General features: G+C 54.5%; 1 protein-coding gene across 1 annotated transcript; it reads right to left on the bottom strand.

The window, feature by feature from the left end:
* Nucleotides 1-1,120: 1,120 nt before the first annotated feature.
* Nucleotides 1,121-24,403, bottom strand: NOC4L (nucleolar complex associated 4 homolog). Its single transcript, XM_073312262.1, has 15 exons — nt 24,241-24,403; nt 15,871-15,991; nt 14,410-14,516; nt 13,831-13,938; nt 13,443-13,592; nt 12,517-12,616; nt 11,683-11,717; nt 11,548-11,598; nt 10,874-10,985; nt 9,971-10,031; nt 8,689-8,799; nt 7,091-7,254; nt 5,679-5,761; nt 4,002-4,115; nt 1,121-3,280 (listed from the first exon to the last, which is right to left on the bottom strand). Exons 1-15 carry the CDS (start codon nt 24,349-24,351, stop codon nt 3,164-3,166), a joined length of 1,545 nt encoding a protein of 514 aa, XP_073168363.1. The 5' UTR covers nt 24,352-24,403; the 3' UTR covers nt 1,121-3,163.
* Between the last annotated feature and the right edge of the window lie 621 nt (nt 24,404-25,024).

A 25,024-nucleotide genomic window follows, 5' to 3' on the forward strand; every position in this document is an offset into this window, starting at 1 on the left:
GAAATCTGACCTCACCTTGGTTGAAATTCACACCCATGTGGCGGGCCCAGCATGTGGCCCACGTGCTGCTTAAATCCCATGTAAGCCCTTCAAAGATTTCAGCAGTGCCCCTACACGAGGATGAATATCCCCCTAACCCTAGGGCATCTACTTGTCCCTAGCAGATCTTTGTGGATTCCGGTCACACATTTCCAGCGCTCGGACGCACCCCTTCCCCCGTACAACCCTCTGAATCCTGGTGGTGTCAATCTGATTGGTAAGAAAAACTCTGCTTGTCTTCCTGCGTGCGGCATTTTCAGCTCATGAAACACCAGGTTTTCCTTTGCTAGCAGGAATGGGTATCTTCCTCCTGACCACCCAGCCTGCGGTCACACTGAGGCCTTGTCTACACACAACAGTTGTACCAACATAACCTATGTGTATTACACCATAGCACCTAAGATTGCTAGTCATGGACCAGGCCCCACTGTGCTAAGCTGTGAGCAAACATACAACCTCCTCTGCTACAGACACGGTTTTATGATTAGAACAGTGCTTTGAGTGGTATAGCTCGTTCCTGCACAAGAAAGGGAATAAGTTATATTGGTTGGAAGCACCTTTAGATCCACACTTGGGGTTATATCAGCTTCCCCCCCAACCATGCGTGAACCATGCCTAAATGTTCTGCCCATATTACACCTGCAGGTTTCTGATCTCACACAGAATTAATGAGAAGCAAACCATTTGGGGATGAGGATACAATCGGTTTTCCTAGCACCCTCCAGGGTTGGAAGTCTCAGAAGTTGTATTACAAATGCTTACAAATAATGGCTACACTTTCATACATTCTCACATCCAACAACTCTTATTCTTCTAGTCATCATTTGAAACAAGGGACCCTCTCTCATCGATCACAAGATCTAACAGGAGAAGCCCAGTATTAGCTCTGCAGTGAAATTCAAACGATTGCACCGTGCTCATCTTCATGTGCACATCAGTGAAGGCAAAGTCCGGGTGAAGGAAGCTGGAGATAAGGGATCAGGCTCCGCAGCCAGGTCTCGTTTTAACAGTGGTCAATAACACCGAGTGAGGGTAGCAAAGGTCACACATTTCAGACAAAACATATCAAGGACACGTCAGGTTAAAAATCCGACAAGTTTATTCAAGAACATCTTAGGTCCTTACACGGCTCCCATGACTGTTGTGTCTGGGCACCTCACAATCATTAATGTACTGATCCTCACAACATCCCTGTGAGGTAGGGCAGTGCTATCACCCCCCTTTTACAGATATGGAAGAGAGGCACAGTGGGGGGCTTGAACCCAGAACTCCTAAGTCACTGGCTAACGTCACAACCACTGTATCACCCTTCCACTGATATCAGAAGACAGGGAGCCGAGGGCAAGGAGACCGGTTGAGATCACACTCCTGCCTTTGCACGTGAGAAGCCAATAATGAAGGCGGGGGGCTTCCTAAGGAAGTCAGGTGCCCAGCTCCTACTGAAATTCAACTCGAGGTCAGCATGTAATTCCCTAAAGATCCCTTGAATATCCCAGCCAAATCCTTTGGAAGTTTATCTGAAGTGAAAACAGCAGAGGTGCTGGAGAGCAAACAACCCCAGGAGATGTGTTCAGCACTGCACTCTGGGAAGTAGGATCATATCTCCCATAGCCACCGAGAGAAATTATCTATTCAATTCCTTGTATATGGCCCTTGGTAATTTGCTACTTGTTCCACACTTAACAGCTTGGAGAAAATGTAAAGCTGGACAGCTAGAAGACACTATTATAGGATGTACTCTGCCCCAATTTATGCAGGACCCTGGGATTTCTACTTCTGTCCTCCCACCTTTTACCTGCTTCTTGCAGGAGATGGAGAAACATTTTCTGTTCAAATTGTTGCAAGACAAAGCTAAAAATTAACTGGACAAGAGCAACTTGTTAAAGACCATTGGATCCCATTGATTTCAAGGAGACTACTCACATGTTTAAAGTTAAGCATGTGCATAGCTGGATCTACGGCTGCACACTCAATATCTTCAAGATTCAAACACAAGTCAACAGCAAAGGAAATTTCTGCATCACTGCTGGAAATCCAAGTCTGGGACTTTACCAAACTATTCACCTTGCTGCATCGAACAGTGAAAATACACTATTTAAATCCTAATGGGCACTCAGGCTTCCACTGGCTCCGTTCCTCTTCCTCCAAGTTGTAAGTGGAACTATGTTTAGCCAACTCTCAGCACTCGGGAGATAATACCCAGGATCAGCATGGCCTCCCACTGCAATTTGACCAGGCATTTAGCCAGAGAAATCCCCAAGAGTATGCTCATGTTCAAAGCAGGAGAGATTTAGCCTGTGGTAATGTTCTGCTAAGACAACTTTGTACCAAGTGACTGACGTGTATGCAAGAATTTGGTCCCATTGCCACCACAGTAGATGGAGTTAGTTGGTGTCGTGTGTGAACAGCTGCTTTTGGAAATTGAGTCTGTTCTTTCAGCCTCTGCACGTAGAGCCAAAACCCAGTACCTGTAAAAGTTTATAATACTTCTCCAATTAAACTAGTTTCTTACTAGCTAAAGTTTGTCAAATATATGTCGACGATAATGGCTGTAGTGTCATTCACCTGACACCAGTTTACAAGCCATATACTGAGATCACCTGCAGCAGGACCAACTCTTCCACCACAAGAGTGCAGCCAGCTCTGGAGTGAAACCTGGGCAGGACCCAGGCCTAATGGGTTGAGCAGGCCCCCGCTCCCCTCACCTTCACACACCCAGAGGCCAACGTGAGGAGTGTACTGCCAGAGTTGATCAGGTCCATCCAGCCCCGTCTCCAGTCAATGACAATAACCCACACCCGACGCTTCACAGGAAGGTGCAAGAACCTAGCAGTGAACAATTATGGAATAACTGCCTACAGAGACAGTTTCTTTCTAACCCCAGGCAGGAGATGAAGATAAAATGCAAAAGGGAGGCCAGTGAGAAACAAGGAATCTGCTATGAGGAAGAGATGGTAGAGTCTATTTGTGGATGCTGACAAAGGTCAGAGGAGCATCTCAACTAGTCCAACCATCGACTTGGATTTCACAGCCAAACCTCAATGGAAATACTCATGAATCAGCTGGGTGTGTCTTCCACCGTCAGAGTCAGCCGTAAAGAAACGTGTATTACCGAAAGGCAGCATCATTCCAATGCAAAATGCTCTGCAAAGAGATCGTTTTTCTTGCCAAACAATCCTCTCACTTGTTCAAACTCCAGGGGCACGCCGGTGGCTTTTTTCTTTAGCTCTCTATCGAAAAGCTATTTAAACAAAGTCAAACGTGTTTGGGGTGTCATTAGAACTCTGTAGCAAAAGGGGAATTTTTTTGGCAATACAGATTCCAGTCATGCAAGGCCAGACATTGATCCCCACACCCAGAGCAGAAAAGGGGAAAGCCAGGGATTCTCGAGGTCTTTTTGGTTATGTGACAATGGGGGGAAAAAGAAATAGTTTTTTAAAGGAGCAGCCCGGAAGCAGACGGCGGTTTAAAGGAGCTGCACCCTTTAGCCCACCGCACAAGGAACAAGGTGAAGGCAGCATCACGCATTGCATGGAAGACAAAATTCACCCCCAGTGCAAAGGCCCAGGCACTTAAGCCCTAACAAGGGGCCGACGTGGTGCTCAGAGCTCTGGGCAGCTCCTCTGCCTCACGGCGGCTGCAGCAGGCTCCAATACGAGAAGGTGGGAGGGGGAAATATTTTGGTAGCTGGGATTTCTCCAGGACAAACTAGAGCTGGCAAATGAGTATTAAACTAGCAACAAGTTGGCTGGTGTAATCAGGCCCTGCTGCCGTCACAGCCTCCCACTCCTACATCCCTCCCACCTGGCAGGTGGGAAGGAGCGTAGCTCCTCCCAGAGGTTGGCTACCCATTCACCCTGGACAGCAAGTGGTGCAGCCCATGGCTAGCCCCTGCAGGACCTGATCTAACCCGAGCCCCCGTCCATTATTAGTGTTCGAACACACAGAGTGAACAACCCTACCTCATAGGCAGATAGCTCCAGGAGCTCAGATATGTCATCCTCCAGTTCAGACAGTGACTGGTTCACAATGGCAGCTGCTTGGGACACATCAGGGTGATAGTGGCTCTGAAGGGTCTGAAACACCAAGAAGAATGGTACGTTCTATAATCAGGAGCTGGCGAGACGAGTCCATCAGGCATCCCCACCCCCACTGCTGGCATCTGACCCTCTGCTGATCAGTTACAGCACCAGCTTAGTCTGACTAAGGCCCACATCCTCAAAGGTATTTAGGTGCCTAATACCCATGGGAGTTAGGCACCCAAATACCCTGGAAGTTTGGGGCCTTATTGCCTGAGTAACAGTGATGGATCTGCTGCTCTTCCCACCTTCAGCATCGATGCAGAGCATCTAGAAATCCAGCCTCCTGTCATGTGGTCAGCAGCCCCTTAATCCAGGGAGACCCTGCGTAGGGACACTGGTTAGCATAGGCAGGGACTGACTAGAGAGAACTACAGGGCACCACCTGTGTCCATCACAACCAAGGTCCGGCTCCCACAAACATAGCTTCCTGCAGGCTTACTCCCTTAGGCAAAAGCCCCACAGAATTGAAACGGGAAATCGTAACCTCGCTGTAGCGTTTTAGAGCCACCACCCAGAATTTAATGCATTCTACTCCTGCTAGACTCTGACGGGAGAATGCAAAGAAAAGGCGGAAGGGAATAACCTTCTCCAGATTTTCAGTTCCACAGAGCCCAACTGGATTCATCCCAATTAAACTCCACAAGGGTTTAGTGCAGAGGTGGGCAAACTATGGCCCGCGGGACCGTCCTGCCCAGCCCCTGAGCTCCTGGCCGGAGAGGCTAGCCCCCGACCCCTCCCCCGCAGCCACGCCACCATGCAGGCAGCGCCCTGGGCGGCGGGGCTGCGCGCTCCTGCAGGGCAGAGCGGCAGCGTGTGTAGCTCTGAGCAGCATGGTAAGGGGGCCGGCGAGTTGGATAAGGGGCAGGGAGTTCTGGGGGGCAGTCAGGGGACAGGGGGCAGTTGGATGGGGCAGAGGTTCTGGGGGGGCAGTTGGGACGGGGTGGGGTGGGGCGGGACGGTTGGATAGGGCAGAGGTTCTGGGGGACGGGGTGGGGGGTTAGATAGGGGGTGAGGTCCCGGGGGTGGTCAGGGGACATGGAGCAGGGGGCGTTGGATGGGTCAAGGGTTCTGAGGGGGGCAGTCAGGGGGCGGGGGCCCAAGCTGTTTGGGGAGGCACAGCCTTCCCTACCCAGCCCTCCATACAGTTTTGTACCCCAATGTGACCCTCAGGCCAAAAAGTTTGCCCACCCCTGGTTTAGTGGGATCATTTTTATTCCCGGCCCTAATGTCTTACATATTCAGTGCAGGATATTTGCTGCTCTCTGCAGCCAACTGTGTGCTTCTGGCTGTGTGGCCAGACAGACTTGCACTTGGGGATCATTTCCCTCCACAGAAATGCAGCCCAGCTATTGTGCACGTGAAATAATTTGCCTCTTGCCCCTCAGTTCCTATCGTAATGCAAGCAGGACACTGGCCAGGAAGTCATCTCATTTCCAACCATGTTCCTTTAAGTAACACCTCCCACTGTAAAGTCATGCAGCGAAGGGGAGGTGAGCAAAGAAGGGGGGCAGGAGGGTGCCCTGTGTCCTGCACCAGTCAGGTTATTAGAGGACTTACCTGTAGCTCCCACAGCGAGCTCTCCAAAGCCCTGCTTTCGGACGGCTCTTCCTCATCCATAACGTATGGATCTTCTGACAGATCTGAGAGAAAGAAAGAGAGATTAATCGGAACATCTACAATGCACAACTAATAGCTTCCCTGTATGGGGACACACACACCACCAGGGACACGCGGCAGAAAGAGAGAGCAACAGCCACAGCTAGACTGGGATAAGAAACCATAACCGACACGCCTGCGGTTGAAGAATAAGCCTGCACTGATGTGACCTGGCAGACCTCAGGGCTGCTCGCACTCCAAACAGCGGCTAATTCTGCTGAACTGTAACAAGTCCAGGAGGTGACTGTGAGAACTGGAGGCACGATGCCAGAATGGTTTGAAGTGAAGACAGGAGTCTCTCACAACCCCAGCTTGTCACTCATGTTGTTCAAAACCATCCTCAAGCAGTTCACGGAAAAGGCAATAAAGACCCTGGAGGCTGTTAAGACAACCTGGTGGGAGAAATACTGGGAACTGAGGAAAGACCGAGCACATTTATTCATATCCAAAATAAATTTTCATTCTTTATATTGAGCACAATAAAGTCTGCCCCAGGGCATCCAAGAAAGAGATTAAAACGGCTTAACACACCTACAGACGTGAACATTTTCAAGTGACTAGTGATTTTGTGTGACCAATTTGAAACCCAATGTCCAGAAAGTGCCAAGCAGCCACCTCTGAAAATCAGGCCCTTTGAAGCATCTCAACTTGGGCACCAAAAACCATCAGTTGCGCATCCACATATCCATCCACACAGACGTCCTCTGAAAGCATTTATTTAGATGGAAACCTAAAGAATGGCAGGTTTAGCAGCTAGATCTCAGCACAAGGGATTTACTTACCATGCCCTCCTCCACAACCCTTTGGTTTCTAGCTTTACTGGTTCTTTTTAAAATACACATTCCGGCACCACAGTGCCATTAGGGGTATGTGTGGGGATGTGTCAGTCCCGGAGCCCACTCAAACTGGGAGCTGTCGTAGCAGGTCCACATGCCTGCCTCTAGCCATGAGCCCTGCAGACATTCTCAAACAGGGCTTCCAGCCTCTGAGGCAGAAGAACAGATAGGGAGTCCTAGCACCAGGGAAGGACCTAGCAGGAGCTCTGTGCCTTTGCTGGGTGGAAGTGACTGAGAGGAAGACACCAGCAAGGAGCAATAGCTGGCTGGAGGGGACTGGGGAGCTTTGGTAGATGGGCCATGAGAACTGTGAAATCCTGGAGACAAACAAGGGACAGTGAGACTACTCTGAATCTTTGTTAATAAAACCCCAGGAAGGGACCCGGAGATGGGATTTCACTTTCCCCAGCTGGTGGATTGGCCCCTTTGTGAATGCTTCATAGAGCACTGCAAGCCTCCTCTCCGTTCCCCTATTACCTTCAGGCCCGCCGGGTCTGTGCACAAGAACCTTGCAAGCTGGGTGCCTCCGGAAGAGATTGCAGATGAAGGGAATGACCATGAGCAAAGCCTGGGGAGGAGCGGTGAGGGCCAACCTAGAGAGGCGCTTTATGAATGCTGCCACCAGGTATGCTGGCAAGTGCCTATTGGAAACAAGAGAGACCAAGAAGATATGCGAGTGTCAAAGCCTTAGCTAGCGCTCTAGCAAGCAACTCTGCAGCATGTGGCTCCTAAAAATCTAATCCAGACACAACACAGGCAGTCGCTGACAGCACGTCTTTCATGCTGATATGACCACCTTGGACTGTCCAATGTAAAGATGCTACAAGAAAAAAATTTAACCTTTTCATTTAATTGGAGCCTGGCACCCAAGTCCCAGTGAAAGTCAATGAGCTGTGCACCTAATTGCCATCCACAGCCATTTCTGAGCCATGCCTAGAATCTCAAATTTCACTGATCTCTGATCAACTCTTGTGTTCCCCTGTTCTCCCCGCCCCCTGCAATCTTTTGATCTGCATCTGTGGCATCTCTTTATGGACATTTCCAGAAGAAATTGACTCGTAGCTTTGCAATGTGGTAATTTGTACAGGAATTTGCTAAATTGTGAGCGCTTGACTTTGTAACCTCAATAATGTTCTTTAAATGAAGGGGGGGGGGGTGAGTGAGAGAGAGAGATTGGTACACAGGCCATGGTGATACATTTATGAAATATCTTTAGGACTAAGGCGAGTGTTCCAACTGCCAATGAAGACCAAACCTGTCTGCAATGCCCGATAAGCGTATGAGCGTTTTCCTTGTTTTTACTAACCAATTCCATTTTACAGCACCCATCAGCCAATCTAGACACTTCCTCTGGGACAGGAGAGCTAGGATTGAGTTACAGCTGAGTTACAGCTACTCAGTCTTGTGGCCTAACACACACACAAATTCACACAGATTTTCTAGTGGTAAATCACAAACTCTGTTACTCTTGGTTTGTGTCATCGCTGCAGTATAGGGATAGAAATATAGCTTCAAATCAGCAGGTTGTTTGTCCAACTTCTTCTTTCCATGCACTGAACTGACAGTGTTAAGACAGGCTGCTGAACCCCTTTGTACAAAAGGCCAGCAACTTCTCAATGGCTTTACAGCCCAAGGCCTGTAAAACCTTGCATGTGCTCTGTATGTTACTCCTGAATTGCACACTTGCTACTAAAGCCATGTTGAGAATGGTGTTTCCTCTCCATTTCCAGTTACTGGTTTAAAACAGCAGCCAACTGACCTGCAGAGCAGCATGAGCTCATAAGGGACTGCCGATAACATTTAGATACACAACCGCCCTTTTCCCTTTTTCCTCTATTCATACATATGACAAATCTTCAAAAATTCTGCATGTGCAAAATGAGGGAACAAGACTAAGTCACGTTCTCAAGCTCAGTTTCCTACATGAGGCTAACAAGAATCTGATCCTACAGACAGAGCAAAATACATTTAGTCAGCACGCACAGAGGATTGTTCAAGGGCAGTCTCTGGTTGGACAGAAACGCAGGGGGGGAGGGGGGAATAACTGGTCATATAATATCAAAAAAGGTACTTACGATGAAGACAAAAATAAATCAGCTAAATGGAAAAACCGGGCTCGGTACTTCACGTGGTATATGGAGGCGTCTAAGAGGCTGTACAGCTTTTTGTAAAAGTCGGGATACTCCCTGTTAGAAAAAGCAAACAGACGTGCAAATACTTGATTTGTAAGTGACTCAGAGGCACACTGTCACTCTTATAACCTAAACTCAGACCCTGTCCCCTTCTCTAGAGCACCCTCATTTGGCCTCTTTCAACTGAGCGGCCAGATGGAGGCTCCTCTCTCCAGCCACCAAAAAAAATTGTAAGGTGAGTTTTGTGCTTTTGGTAAGTGCTGCCCGGACAGCTTTGGTGCCTGGAGTTCTCACTGGCTTGACCGACTCCCACTGATGTCAATGGCAAAGCTCCCCTTGATGACAATGGCTCAGGATCACTGACAGAGGGAGTGTAAGCTCCCACGCACTGCTAATGTGACTTCACCTTTTCCTGGAGGGGCAATTAGGTCTTCATGCCCATTCACCCCTTGCCCAAACTGCTGGCAAGACAACGGAGACCAAGGAAGTGGACTGAGATGGCCAAAGTCACCAAGGCTCAGATGTGAAGAGACAGAGAGAGAGGTCGTGGAACAAAGGACACCTCAAAAAGGAAAGTGAACTCATTCATGGAGCAGCAGGTGGTGGGGGTGGCAGAAGGGCTGATGCCTATTCAGGGGTGATTTACAACCATAGAGAACACACAGTGAAACAAGTGCAGAGCAAATTCACCCCATCCTACAACACACACAAGCATCTAGCCTCCTTTTCTCCCCCTCTCAGGGATTAAGTCACAACTGGGAGCTTTTCAGCTCAAACCCATACACTACCTGCTGTAAAAATGTGTCCCAGATCTCACTGATGCTAGCTACAACCAGCTCCAAGGGTGTGACCCACGCCTTATTAAAACATATTGCAATATTCTCTCGTAACAGCCCCAAATCCTGCAGTGTCCTTATGAGAACTGCAGCGTTTTGCACAAGTGGTGCTAGATTTTCAAGGGCTCTGCACTCACATGTTCAGAGGGATTCCGTTTCCATTTAGGCATTTAAAGTAAGGGCCAGATTATTAAAAGAGCCCAACCCCCAATGGGCTGAACCCTAGTGCAGAACCCTGCAGTACTTTGCTTTTTAATGAGGGGGTTTTTAGAGCACAGGGAACTGGGGAATCCATGTCAGTCCCTTTTATATATAAAGAAGGAACCGCAAAACTCTACTCAAACAGAACACTTTCCCCTTTAAACAAGATGACATTCTTTTTTACTTACAGGTTATGCTGATGAATCAGAACAAATAGCCCATTTAAGGCTAGAAGACTGATTGCTCCACCTATAAAAGAGCAAAGTGGGATAGTAAGGTCTAGCAAAGCCGACAAGTCATCACTGGTCTCTGTAGCAAACATTAACGGAAACAGACCCTGAAGGGGGACAAAATTCAGAGCCCTAGAAACTGAAGCAATTAACCTATGTGAAACCCCCCAGTGTAATGGCTGGCTGTAAAATTCAATGGATATGAATTCAACTAAAGGCTTCCAGAGACTCACAAATCACTTAAAGAGCTTTTTGCTACTGACTGATTTTAGCTCTAGTTAAAAGGATACATCCACAAAGAGATAGGAGCTGAAAGAGACACCATAACGCTGGCCTAATCCCCCCCATGAGGGCAATGTCTGGAGACAAAGAGATTGCCTTGGAATTAACAGTTCCGCAGGAAAGTGGTGCATCTTATATTTAAACACAGCCAAGGTGGAAGCTTATCTTGTTTCACAACAGTATTGATTGAACTCTGTGGTTTAAGAGATCTTTCTGGTACATGCCTCGATCTAAAGCTCTGAGCAGAATCTTCTTACATACAAAGAACCAGAATGAAAAGTTACTTCTCAGAACACAATAGGTACTGGCAACCAATTTGGTTTATTTCTCTTTACCTCACTCTCAAAGCTCCTGAAGTTTTACCTATTTTCCCTGCTTTCCTCAAGGTTGTTTCCCTTCCAGCCAAAAGCAACACACCCCTACTGAATCAGCCAGATGGATCTCTCTTTAAATCATCCCCCGAAAAGGCTGAGGGGATGTGGCTTTCTCAGCCCATACCATACTGTAAAGAAAGACGCAGCAGCACCATCGGTCCTTTGTCATCCCCCAAGATTCACAGAAGCCTATTTCTTTACCCACCTATGTCATAGGCGACTGTCAGGAAGTCTATCATGAGGGTGGGTTCATTCAGGTGAGGCAGGATAGAGTCGTGCAAAATTACAAGAACCTTTTTGTAAAGGCTGGTGGGTAGCTGTGAAGATGGAAACATCACATTAAACACTTGTTCCAGAGAAGAATTCAGAGAAGAGAAACAACACTTAATTAAAGGCTAGAACTGGAAAGGGCTGGACAGATATAGCGTAGTTCAGAGACAAAGGTCCCGATCCTGTGCCTGCAGAGACCCCCTGTGAAATCAATGACACTCTGTGCAGGGCTCTGTTCCCACAGAGTGACTTGCTGGGTCAAGGCCCACAGCAGGATAGGAGAGCTGGCTTCCGTTCTTTTAAGGGTGTAGGTATCAAACAGGGAGAGGAACTCTATAGGGTGACATGGGGCTGATATTAATGAAAAACATTTCGGGTTTATGAGTGGGTGGGTGGAGCAATGCAACAGAGGTGGCCTCAATTCAGCATCTAAACCCAAATCACATGCAAAAGTGAATGTGTCTGCTCTTATCCAGTCCCCCAGGGCATCTGTTCACATTGCCAAGTGTGTTAAGCTGCATGGACGATTTGCAGAAAATTCCAGGACTGGAATAGCAGCAAGAGTTAGATAAGGCTAGATTAAAGCAATAAAGGCCAGCTCACACTCACCTTGTGTTTAAGAAAGCCAAGCCACATCCTTTCAAAGGCTCGCTTATGCTCCTGAAAACAAAAAATGTAAACACTGAGCTAAACATACTGATGAAGAAAAAGTTCAACTCTGCCAATTATCAAATGAAGTGTTACCTTTAGCTTTGATACCTTCCATTCTTCCTGATTAGCTGTTTAAGGGGGGGAAAAAAGCAGGACAAATAATTAACTTGAAATGACCAAAAACCGATACCTTTCCAAATAGCTACACCGTAATTATTACAGTGAGCCAAGCAGAACTGAGTTCAGTTTTATTTCAGGCTGAATCTACATGGAGCTGTGGACATTTGAAAAGCTTTTCACTTCAGACAGCACTACTCAAATTGTTCTCATGCAGATTTAAGCACAGAGGAGTTAAACAAAGTATGATTTTCTCATGTCATTGCACTTTGATCAAAAATATAGAAGGAATAAACTTCTGAGCTAATGAGACTCTAGGCTTGCCAAGGCCATCTCGGTTAAAGAGTGATGGATGGAAAGGAGGAATAAACACCAATTAAAGTGACCATAACCAACCATGCACATTTTGCCAGATTTGAAGCAGGTTTGGATGTTTCAAAGCTTGTTTATAAACAATCTCTCACTAGAGCTCCCGCACCACCATGGTTTGTCTTTCCTCAAGAGCATCTCTCTCAATTAGCAGCTGGAGATACCTCCATAAAAGGTGATCCAGGGCAGCAGAAGAGGGTAGATCCTCAAAAGCAGTTTTAAAAAAGGACTGTAGAAAGTTTTCTATTTTAAATACATGGTCATGAGTGTGCAGAATACTTGGTTTTAAAGTTCTGCATTGCAGAAGTTGGATTTTGTTACATTTGGTGTCATTCTAATCACATAAGAGCGTTTGCTTGTTAGAACTCACTAAAGCATGCTTTCCCCCTCTACTCACAGGCCATCACATGAAGCTAATATCAACACTACAAAATCCACTACCTTGCTTTACCATGAAATTGACCACCTCATTCTCTTTGCTTGGCATGCTCATTGATGAAATGAGGGAAAAGACATTCTGCTGGTAAATTGGAAGAGGAACCTGGAGATGGGGGAAAAAGCACATGCATAAGTAAGAGTTGCACAAAGGATCAGTGACTTACACATTAGTCCATTTTACACGCAATGATAGCATTTAACTAGAAAAAAAAATTAACACAAAGCTCTGGATGTTAGAATCAGAGACAAATCAACATTAGAATCGTTCTTACAAACTCTCCCAGTCTTAAATTTTGCTGGTTTGTCTAATATAAAACCTGAGTCTGAACTAACCCTTGTTTTACAAAACAAAAACTTGACTGCTGATGATAGAAATAACAAACTGACAGTGTTTGCACACTAGAGAATGAAGCGAAAATCAAAACCTTCTATCTGAGCCTTTCAGATTGCTCAGGTTTGGATAAATCAGAACACAATACCCAATCAAGGAGGTTATGCAAAGTAATCCAGAAAAACATTCCTCTTGGCCTATGCCTAGTTAAAATTGAGGATGGCATTCCGTAAACCTGGCATACAAAGAAAATAGGAAAGAGCTCATGGCACGCAAAGGAGCACACGTCTCTCTCTAGGTCTCAGACACCAACACTGGGACCATGAAGGGCATTCCAGGTATCACAGAATCTCAGGAGGTCATCTAGTCCAACCCCCTGCTCAAAGCAGAACCAATCCCCAATTTTTGCCCCAGATCCCTAAATGGCCCCCTCAAGAATTAAACTCACAACCCTGGGTTTAGCAGACCAATGCTCAAACCACTGAGATAAACGATATGCAGTATGGCTGGAGAACCCCAGACACTCACTTCACCTACATGTTGCAGCTTCCAAACTGAGGGGTACCCAGACCCACTTCAACTAGAATATTCAAATCACCTCTTTTGTCTTCTGCATGACTTGTCCAATATTTTCAGCAACAGCCTTCATCACAAAGTAGCGAATGTCATCATACTCCAGGTATTCTTGGAAACGTGAAATCAGGAGTGAAGAGTCCTCTTCACAAGGGATCAAGTTCTTCACAACTAACTAGCAAAGGGTTTTGGAAAAAAAAAGCAGCATGTCAATATTTATTATTTACAAACACTAGCAGAGATATTTTTGTTAGCCATGAGCTACCCCAGACCTCTTATCTCAGAGAGCATCAGAAAGTCAGTGCCTAGTCTTCTATGGCCTCTGAGCATGAACATATGTCCCCAATGTTTAGGTTTTGTGCATGACACAAAATAGTTGACGACAACAACAACTTTTAAGTCCTGCTACTCACTTTTAAAAGCTCACGAGGAAAACGGAAACTCCCCTTCCATTCTTCTTTGACCAAAGGGTTTTTCCCTTCCAAGTCAACAAACTTCATAAGGGTAGTGAGTGATAATTCCTTTAAAGGAGACAAAAGAGAGATTTAAAAAACCCCACAATAAACTTTAGGGATGCTCACTCTAGTCAGGATGAATATGATGATAGGACAACAACGGAAGTCCCAACTTTATATGATACCACTGGAAGTGCTATTTGAGGGAGGAAGGCAAAAAGTCTTTATGACAGTGGTGGGCCACCTGTGGCCCATCAGGCTAATCTGATTGCAGGCCACAAGACATTCTACTGATGTTGACCATCTGCAGGCCCAGGCCCTGCAGCTCCCAGTGGCTGCAGTTCACTGTTCCCAGCTAATGGGCGCTGCAGGAAGCGGTGGGCAGCACATCCCTGGGGAAGTAACCTGTTGAAGCAAATATCTTCCCCTGTGTTCACCTCAAAAGCATCCCATCCAAGTATTATTCCTGTCGATTTTGCAAGCTCTGGAAGGGACACCTGGCACAAGGCAGCATATTATTAAACTAACAAAACTTACCTTGACCTGAAAAGACTCATGGCTCATCAGCTCCACCAAACAGTTGACACAACTGTTATAACGATGCCTCATCCATATTTTATACTTGTCTTCTGCACTGTAGTTATCTGAAGGGCAAAATACAAAGCGAGAGGCTTCTGAATGCCAGTGAGCATGACTGAAATGGAGCAAATTAGAGAAGTTAATGTGGTTCCTGATAGTCCTGCTCAGGGAGGGGAGCAGTCTAAGGGTTACAGCTGGTAACAGCATTACGAGGCATGTTCCATCCTTTGTTCAGGAACTAACTCAATCAGTGAGCTTAAGCAAGTTACAACCCCCTTAGGCCTCAATTTATCCATTTGTAATACTTGAATCTCTGGCATCTTCTATCTGAGGATCTCAAAGTGCATTAATGTTAAGCCTCAATCTACCCTGTGGGATAAGGAAGCCTTATCCCCATTTTAATTAGCAAGCTGCCATGCAGATAGGTGAAGTGACTGGCCCAAGGTCGCACAGGAAAGTCTGTGCCAGACCAGGGAACAGAATCCAGATCTCCTGGCTCCAAGTCAGGTGCTTTTGCTACAAGCTCATCCTTTCCAAGTGGTAACTAAGATTTAGGACTTATTCTTCACTGATATCTGGGACTGATTTCACTATAGCAATTTAGGAACAGATCTTGTTAAATCAGTGCAGTCCCCTATAATGAATGCAGTTATGCTAATGCTGATATCAGTGTGGTAGGACCACGTCCACACTAGGGAGTTGCACTGGTTTAAGGACTTTCGTTTCTAAGGCTTGGTCTACACTTGACAGTTATAGTGGTATAGGTATGTTAAGTCAAGGGTGTGAAAAAACCACATTCTTGACCAGCACGGTTCTGCCAACCAAACCTTTGTTGATGTAGCTAGTGCTGTTGGGGGGCGGGGGGTGTTTCCTGCGCCCCAGGCTGCATCTACATTAAAGGGTTAAGCCAGAATACGCTGTGTAGTAGAAAACCTGGATTTGTGCTGGAAATGGCCCAACTTGATGATCACTTTAGATAAGCTATTACCAGCAGGAGAGTGGGGTAGGAGGAGGTATTGTTTTATGGTCTCTGTGTGTATAATGTCTTCTGCAGTTTCCACAGTATGCATCCGATGAAGTGAGCTGTAGCTCACGAAAGCTTATGCTCAAATAAATTGGTTAGTCTCTAAGGTGCCACAAGTCCTCCTTTTCTTTTTGCGAATACAGACTAACACGGCTGTTACTCTGAAACCTGTGTAGTACAGACATTCCCTAGTTAAACTGGTACAAGACCTCTCTGTGGACCAGGCTTTACCGGCTCCTCTCACCCTCAGGGGTGTTGGGAGATTTAACCTGCTCTGATGAAAGTGGAAATTTATCAAGGCCGCTACAGGATAATGCTGGGAACTGGGGCCACACAAGCACGTGGGCAGGGTATTCCAAGAGCCACAGAGACCAGCCAGGCAGCCGCTCGCTTACCTCTGAGAGAGGTCTCTTCATCTGGCAGCTGGCCTACAAACAGCTCCCCCCGCTCCAGCAGCGCCCCGAACAGCCGGCTGCAGGTTCTGATGGCGCAAAGGACGACGTCCGCCTCCTCCGCCTGGGGGAGAGCAGCAAGGTCAGAGAGCTGGTCCGCAGAGAGACAGGTGGGGAGATGAAGACAGCAGGAAACCTTCCCATCGGGGCTGACCAAGCTTGTCCACAGAACCCCCTGGCATGGCAGTCTGCAAAGCCCCCCCATGCCTCTGACATTGCCCCCCATTGCCCTCCCAACTGCCTCTGACTTCTAGTCCCAACCCCAGCCCCCTAAAGCCACCCCCGCAACTGCCTCTGACTCCTTGTGCCACCCCCGCAACCATCCCTGCCTCCGACTCCTAGTCCCAGCCCTAGCCCCTACTGCCACCCCGCACCTGCCTCTGACTCCTAGTCCCCCCAACCCCCTACTGCCACCCCCCACCTGCCTCTGACTCCTAATCCCACCCCAGCCCCCTACTGCCACCCCCCACCTGCCTCTGACTCCTAGTCCCCCCAACCCCCTACTGCCACCCCCCACCTGCCTCTGACTCCTAGTCCCTCCCAGCCCCCTACTGCCATCCCCCCACCTGCCTCTGACCCTAGTCCCCCCCAGCCCCCTACTGCCATCCCCCCACCTGCCTCTGACTCCTAGTCCCACCCCTAGCCCCCTACTGCCATCCCCCCACCTGCCTGACTCCTAGTCCCGCTAGCCCCCTACTGCCACCCCCACCTGCCTGACACCTAGTCCCCCCATCCCCCTACTGCCAGCCCCCACCTGCCTCTGGCTCCTAGTCCCCCCAGCCCCCTTCTGCCAGCCCCCACCTGCCTCTGATTCCTAGTCCCCCCAACCCCCTACTGCCACCCCCCACCTGCCTCTGACTCCTAGTCCCCCCAGCCCCCCACCTGCCTCTGACTCCTAGTCCCACCCCAGCCCCCTACTGCCAGCCCCCCACCTGCCTCCGATTCCTAGTCCCCCCCCCAGCCCCCTACTACCATCCCCCCACCTGCCTCCGATTCCTAGTCCCCCCCCAGCCCCCTACTGCCATCCCCCCACCTGCCTCTGACTCCTAGTCCCCCCCCAGCCCCCTAGTGCCATCCCCCCACCTGCCTCTGACTCCTAGTCCCACCCCTAGCCCCCTACTGCCAGCCCCCACCTGCCTCTGACTCCTAGTCCCCCCAGCCCCCTACTGCCATCCCCCCACCTGCCTCTAACTCCTAGTCCCACTCCTAGCCCCCTACTGCCACCCCCCACCTGCCTCTGACTCCTAGTCCCCCCCAGCCCCCTACTGCCATCCCCGCACCTGCCTCTGACTCCTAGTCCCCCCAGCCCCCTACTGCCACCCCCCACCTGCCTCTGACTCCTAGTCCCCCCAGCCCCCTTCTGCCAGCCCCACCTGCCTCTGATTCCTAGTCCCCCCAGCCCCCTACTGCCATCCCCCACCTGCCTCTGATTCCTAGTCCCCCCCAGCCCCCTACTCCCACCCCCCACCTGACTCCAACTCCTAGTCCCACCCCCAGCCCCCTAATGCCACCCCCACCTGCCTCCAACTCCTAGTTCCCCCCAGTCCCCTACTGCCATCCCCCCACCTGCCTCTGACTCCTAGTCCCCCCCAGCCCCGTACTGCCATCCCCCCACCTGCCTCCGACTCCTAGTTCCCCCCAGCCCCCTACTGCCATCCCCCCACCTGCCTCTGATTCCTAGTCCCCCCCAGCCCCCTACTGCCATCCCCCCACTGCCATCCCCCCACCTGCCTCCGACTCCTAGTCCCACCCATAGCCCCCTACTGCCAGCCCCCCACCTGCCTCCGATTCCTAGTCCCCCCCCCAGCCCCCTACTGCCATCCCCGCACCTGCCTCTGACTCCTAGTCCCCCCAGCCCCCTACTGCCAACTCCACCTGCCTCTGATTCCTAGTCCCCCCCAGCCCCCTACTGCCACCCCCCACCTGCCTCCGATTCCTAGTCCCACCCCCAACCCCCTAATGCCATCCCCCACCTGCCTCTGACTCCAAGTCCCCCCAGCCCCCTACTGCCACCCCACACATGCCTCCAACTCGTAGTCCCCCCCAGCCCCCTACTGCCACCCCCACCTGCCTCTGACTCCTAGTCCCCCCCAGCCTCTGGCTCCTAGTTCCCCCCAGCCCCCTACTGCCATCCCCCCACCCGCCTCTGACTCCTAGTCCCCCCCGAGGCCCCTACTGCCATCCCCCCACCCGCCTCTGACTCCTAGTCCCCCCCAGCCCCCTACTGCCATCCCCCCACCCGCCTCTGACTCCTAGTCCCCCCCCAGGCCCCTACTGCCACCCCCCCCACCCGCCTCTAACTCCTAGTCCCACCCCCAGCCCCCTACTGCCACCCCCCACCCGCCTCTGACTCCTAGTCCCCCCCAGCCCCCTACTGCCATCCCCCCACCCGCCTCTGACTCCTAGTCCCCCCCAGCCCCCTACTGCCATCCCCCCACCTGCCTCTGACTCCTAGTCCCCCCCAGCCCCGTACTGCCATCCCCCCACCTGCCTCCGACTCCTAGTTCCCCCCAGCCCCCTACTGCCATCCCCCCACCTGCCTCTGATTCCTAGTCCCCCCCAGCCCCCTACTGCCATCCCCCCACTGCCATCCCCCCACCTGCCTCCGACTCCTAGTCCCACCCCTAGCCCCCTACTGCCAGCCCCCCACCTGCCTCCGATTCCTAGTCCCCCCCCAGCCCCCTACTGCCATCCCCGCACCTGCCTCTGACTCCTAGTCCCCCCAGCCCCCTACTGCCAACTCCACCTGCCTCTGATTCCTAGTCCCCCCCAGCCCCCTACTGCCACCCCCCACCTGCCTCCAACTCCTAGTCCCACCCCCAGCCCCCTACTGCCAACTCCACCTGCCTCCGACTCCTAGTCCCCCCAGCCCCCTACTGCCACCCCCACCTGCCTGACTCCTAGTCCCCCCAGCCCCCTACTGCCATCCCCCCACCTGCCTCTGACTCCTAGTCCCCCCCAGCCCCCACCGGCCTCTGGCTCCTAGTCCCCCCCAGCCCCCTACTGCCATCCCCCCACCCGCCTCTGACTCCTAGTCCCCCCCCAGCCCCCTACTGCCATCCCCCCACCCGCCTCTGGCTCCTAGTCCCCCCCAGCCCCCTACTGCCATCCCCCCACCTGCCTCTAACTCCTAGTTCCCCCCAGGCCCCTACTGCCATCCCCCCACCCGCCTCTAATTCCTAGTCCCACCCCTAGCCCCCTACTGCCAGCCCCCCACCTGCCTCCGATTCCTAGTCCCCCCCCAGCCCCCTACTGCCATCCCCCCACCTGCCTCTGACTCCTAGTCCCCCTCAGCCCCGTACTGCCATCCCCCCACCTGCCTCCGACTCCTAGTCCCCCCCAGCCCCCTACTGCCATCCCCCCACCCGCCTCTGGCTCCTAGTCCCCCCCAGCCCCCTACTGCCATCCCCCCACCTGCCTCTAACTCCTAGTTCCCCCCAGGCCCCTACTGCCACCCCCCACCTGACTCCAACTCCTAGTCCCACCCCCAGCCCCCTAATGCCACCCCCACCTGCCTCCAACTCCTAGTTCCCCCCAGTCCCCTACTGCCATCCCCCCACCTGCCTCTGACTCCTAGTCCCCCCCAGCCCCGTACTGCCATCCCCCCACCTGCCTCCGACTCCTAGTTCCCCCCAGCCCCCTACTGCCATCCCCCCACCTGCCTCTGATTCCTAGTCCCCCCCAGCCCCCTACTGCCATCCCCCCACTGCCATCCCCCCACCTGCCTCCGACTCCTAGTCCCACCCATAGCCCCCTACTGCCAGCCCCCCACCTGCCTCCGATTCCTAGTCCCCCCCCCAGCCCCCTACTGCCATCCCCGCACCTGCCTCTGACTCCTAGTCCCCCCAGCCCCCTACTGCCAACTCCACCTGCCTCTGATTCCTAGTCCCCCCCAGCCCCCTACTGCCACCCCCCACCTGCCTCCGATTCCTAGTCCCACCCCCAACCCCCTAATGCCATCCCCCACCTGCCTCTGACTCCAAGTCCCCCCAGCCCCCTACTGCCACCCCACACATGCCTCCAACTCGTAGTCCCCCCCAGCCCCCTACTGCCACCCCCACCTGCCTCTGACTCCTAGTCCCCCCCAGCCTCTGGCTCCTAGTTCCCCCCAGCCCCCTACTGCCATCCCCCCACCCGCCTCTGACTCCTAGTCCCCCTCGAGGCCCCTACTGCCATCCCCCCACCCGCCTCTGACTCCTAGTCCCCCCCAGCCCCCTACTGCCATCCCCCCACCCGCCTCTGACTCCTAGTCCCCCCCCAGGCCCCTACTGCCACCCCCCCCACCCGCCTCTAACTCCTAGTCCCACCCCCAGCCCCCTACTGCCACCCCCCACCCGCCTCTGACTCCTAGTCCCCCCCAGCCCCCTACTGCCATCCCCCCACCCGCCTCTGACTCCTAGTCCCCCCCAGCCCCCTACTGCCATCCCCCCACCTGCCTCTGACTCCTAGTCCCCCCCAGCCCCGTACTGCCATCCCCCCACCTGCCTCCGACTCCTAGTTCCCCCCAGCCCCCTACTGCCATCCCCCCACCTGCCTCTGATTCCTAGTCCCCCCCAGCCCCCTACTGCCATCCCCCCACTGCCATCCCCCCACCTGCCTCCGACTCCTAGTCCCACCCCTAGCCCCCTACTGCCAGCCCCCCACCTGCCTCCGATTCCTAGTCCCCCCCCAGCCCCCTACTGCCATCCCCGCACCTGCCTCTGACTCCTAGTCCCCCCAGCCCCCTACTGCCAACTCCACCTGCCTCTGATTCCTAGTCCCCCCCAGCCCCCTACTGCCACCCCCCACCTGCCTCCAACTCCTAGTCCCACCCCCAGCCCCCTACTGCCAACTCCACCTGCCTCCGACTCCTAGTCCCCCCAGCCCCCTACTGCCACCCCCACCTGCCTGACTCCTAGTCCCCCCAGCCCCCTACTGCCATCCCCCCACCTGCCTCTGACTCCTAGTCCCCCCCAGCCCCCACCGGCCTCTGGCTCCTAGTCCCCCCCAGCCCCCTACTGCCATCCCCCCACCCGCCTCTGACTCCTAGTCCCCCCCCAGCCCCCTACTGCCATCCCCCCACCCGCCTCTGGCTCCTAGTCCCCCCCAGCCCCCTACTGCCATCCCCCCACCTGCCTCTAACTCCTAGTTCCCCCCAGGCCCCTACTGCCATCCCCCCACCCGCCTCTGATTCCTAGTCCCACCCCTAGCCCCCTACTGCCAGCCCCCCACCTGCCTCCGATTCCTAGTCCCCCCCCAGCCCCCTACTGCCATCCCCCCACCTGCCTCTGACTCCTAGTCCCCCTCAGCCCCGTACTGCCATCCCCCCACCTGCCTCCGACTCCTAGTCCCCCCCAGCCCCCTACTGCCATCCCCCCACCCGCCTCTGGCTCCTAGTCCCCCCCAGCCCCCTACTGCCATCCCCCCACCTGCCTCTAACTCCTAGTTCCCCCCAGGCCCCTACTGCCACCCCCCACCTGCCTCCGACTCCTAGTCCCACCCCTAGCCCCCTACTGCCAGCCCCCCACCTGCCTCCGATTCCTAGTCCCCCCCCAGCCCTCTACTGCCATCCCCCCACCTGCCTCTGACTCCTAGTCCCCCTCAGCCCCGTACTGCCAGCCCCCCACCTGCCTCCGATTCCTAGTCCCCCCCCAGCCCCCTACTGCCACCCCCCACCTGCCTCCGACTCCTAGTCCCCCCAGCCCCCTACTGCCACCCCCCACCTGCCTCTGACTCCTAGTCCCCCCAGCCCCCTACTGCCACCCCACACCTGCCTCCGACTCCTAGTCCCCCCCAGCCCCCTACTGCCACCCCCCACCTGCCTCCGACTCCTCGTCCCCCCAGCCCCCTACTGCCACCCCCCACCTGCCTCTGGCTCCTAGTCCCCCCCTAGCCTCCTACTGCCATCCCCCCACCTGCCTCTGGCTCCTAGTCCCCCCCAGCCCCCTACTGCCACCCCCCACCTGCCTCTGGCTCCTAGTCCCCCCCAGCCCCCTACTGCCACCCCCCACCTGCCTCCGATTCCTAGTCCCCCCCCAGCCCTCTACTGCCATCCCCCCACCTGCCTCCGACTCCTAGTCCCCCCCAGCCCCCTACTGCCATCCCCCCACCTGCCTCTAACTCCTCGTCCCCCCCAGCCCCCTACTGCCACCCCCCACCTGCCTCTGGCTCCTAGTCCCCCCCTAGCCTCCTACTGCCATCCCCCCACCTGCCTCTGGCTCCTAGTCCCCCCCAGCCCCCTACTGCCACCCCCCACCTGCCTCTGACTCCTAATCCCACCCCAGCCCCCTACTGCCACCCCCCACCTGCCTCTGACTCCTAGTTCCCCAGTCCCCTACTGCCATCCCCGCACCTGCCTCTGACTCCTAGTCCCCCCAGCCCCCTACTGCCAACTCCACCTGCCTCTGATTCCTAGTCCCCCCCAGCCCCCTACTGCCACCCCCCACCTGCCTCCGATTCCTAGTCCCACCCCCAGCCCCCTAATGCCATCCCCCACCTGCCTCTGACTCCAAGTCCCCCCCTGCCCCCTACTGCCACCCCACACATGCCTCCAACTCGTAGTCCCCCCCAGCCCCCTACTGCCACCCCCACCTGCCTCTGACTCCTAGTCCCCCCCAGCCTCTGGCTCCTAGTTCCCCCCAGCCCCCTACTGCCATCCCCCCACCCGCCTCTGACTCCTAGTCCCCCCCCAGGCCCCTACTGCCATCCCCCCACCCGCCTCTGACTCCTAGTCCCCCCCCAGGCCCCTACTGCCATCCCCCCACCTGCCTCTAACTCCTAGTTCCCCCCAGCCCCCTACTGCCATCCCCCCACCCGCCTCTGACTCCTAGTCCCCCCCCAGGCCCCTACTGCCACCCCCCCACCCGCCTCTAACTCCTAGTCCCACCCCCAGCCCCCTACTGCCACCCCCCACCCGCCTCTGACTCCTAGTCCCCCCCAGCCCCCTACTGCCATCCCCCCACCCGCCTCTGACTCCTAGTCCCCCCCAGCCCCCTACTGCCATCCCCCCACCTGCCTCTGACTCCTAGTCCCCCCCAGCCCCGTACTGCCATCCCCCCACCTGCCTCCGACTCCTAGTTCCCCCCAGCCCCCTACTGCCATCCCCCCACCTGCCTCTGATTCCTAGTCCCCCCCAGCCCCCTACTGCCATCCCCCCACTGCCATCCCCCCACCTGCCTCCGACTCCTAGTCCCACCCCTAGCCCCCTACTGCCAGCCCCCCACCTGCCTCCGATTCCTAGTCCCCCCCCCAGCCCCCTACTGCCATCCCCGCACCTGCCTCTGACTCCTAGTCCCCCCAGCCCCCTACTGCCAACTCCACCTGCCTCTGATTCCTAGTCCCCCCCAGCCCCCTACTGCCACCCCCCACCTGCCTCCAACTCCTAGTCCCACCCCCAGCCCCCTACTGCCAACTCCACCTGCCTCCGACTCCTAGTCCCCCCAGCCCCCTACTGCCACCCCCACCTGCCTGACTCCTAGTCCCCCCAGCCCCCTACTGCCATCCCCCCACCTGCCTCTGACTCCTAGTCCCCCCCAGCCCCCACCGGCCTCTGGCTCCTAGTCCCCCCCAGCCCCCTACTGCCATCCCCCCACCCGCCTCTGACTCCTAGTCCCCCCCCAGCCCCCTACTGCCATCCCCCCACCCGCCTCTGGCTCCTAGTCCCCCCCAGCCCCCTACTGCCATCCCCCCACCTGCCTCTAGCTCCTAGTTCCCCCCAGGCCCCTACTGCCACCCCCCACCTGCCTCCGACTCCTAGTCCCACCCCTAGCCCCCTACTGCCAGCCCCCCACCTGCCTCCGATTCCTAGTCCCCCCCCCAGCCCCCTACTGCCATCCCCCCACCTGCCTCCGACTCCTAGTCCCCCCAGCCCCCTACTGCCACCCCCCACCTGCCTCTGACTCCTAGTCCCCCCAGCCCCCTACTGCCACCCCACACCTGCCTCCGACTCCTAGTCCCCCCCAGCCCCCTACTGCCATCCCCCCACCTGCCTCTAACTCCTCGTCCCCCCAGCCCCCTACTGCCACCCCCCACCTGCCTCTGACTCCTAGTCCCCCCAGCCCCCTACTGCCACCCCACACCTGCCTCCGACTCCTAGTCCCCCCCAGCCCCCTACTGCCATCCCCCCACCTGCCTCTAACTCCTCGTCCCCCCAGCCCCCTACTGCCACCCCACACCTGCCTCTAACTCCTCGTCCCCGACTCTCCCTTGCCACAGACCCAGCCCCCATCGCACCCCCCCCCGGTCCTCTCACTGTCCCGCCATTGCTGCTGACCCCCAGTCCGCTGCCCCAGCTCCCCGCGCCGCTGCCGGCCCCCGCCCCGCGGCCCCGCTCGCCTGCAGCAGCTCCAGGATGTCGAAGACGCGGTTGGCGCTGCCCCGGCTCCGCAGCACCGACTCCAGGCTGGCGGCCAGCGCGGCGGCCGCGCTCTGCCCGGGCTGCGCCATGGCGGGGCCGCCCCACGTGTGCGGACGCGGCCGCCAGCCCCCGGCCCGCCCTGCCCCCGGCGGCAGCCACGGGAAGCGCGGCCCGGCGGAGCCGAGTCCCCGCCCCGCCCCGGGCCGAGCCGAGGCGGCCCCCCCGCGTACCCCGAGCAGCCCCCACACCACATGGCAGAAGCCCCCCATGCACCCCGAGCCCCATAGCGGCGGCGGCCCCCTCCCACTGCCCTGCACCCCCGGCACCAGGGCCAGGGGGCAGCAGCCCGCTGCCAACAGCCATGATTTTATCAGGCGTCTCACCCTGATTATCATCCTTAAAGCCCCAGCTCCTGGAGTCAATCCTCTCCCTGCAGGTAAACATCCCGATTTGGATCGTAAACATCAGTGTAATTTTTACATGCATTAATTCTGCCAGTCCGAGTTAACATTTAAAAAAAAAAACAGGCAAGCCCCTGGACAAAAATGTCTTTTCCCTCCCAAGAGCAAATTACTAGCAGTCAGTAAAAAAGAACAAGAGGACTTGTGGCACCTTAGAGACTAACATATTTATTGGAGCATAAGCTTTCGTGGGCTACAGCTCACTTCGTCGGATGCATAGAATGGAAAATATAGTAAGAAGATTGCATATATATATATATATATACACACACACAGAGAGAGAAGGTGGAAGTTGCCATAC

The sequence above is a fragment of the Lepidochelys kempii genome, chromosome 15 (assembly GCF_965140265.1).
Source record: "Lepidochelys kempii isolate rLepKem1 chromosome 15, rLepKem1.hap2, whole genome shotgun sequence".
Taxonomy (NCBI): domain Eukaryota; kingdom Metazoa; phylum Chordata; order Testudines; family Cheloniidae; genus Lepidochelys; species Lepidochelys kempii.

Coding starts and splice junctions, on each gene's coding strand:
- NOC4L (XM_073312262.1), bottom strand. CDS start 24,351: ATGGCGCAGCCCGGGCAGAGCGCGGCCGCCGCGCTGGCCGCCAGCCTG. Junction 11,718..12,516: donor CAATTTCATGGTAAAGCAAG/GTAGTGGATTTT, acceptor CCCCTTAAACAG/CTAATCAGGAAGAATGGAAG. Junction 4,116..5,678: donor GCTCGCTGTGGGAGCTACAG/GTAAGTCCTCTA, acceptor TTGGTGTTTCAG/ACCCTTCAGAGCCACTATCA.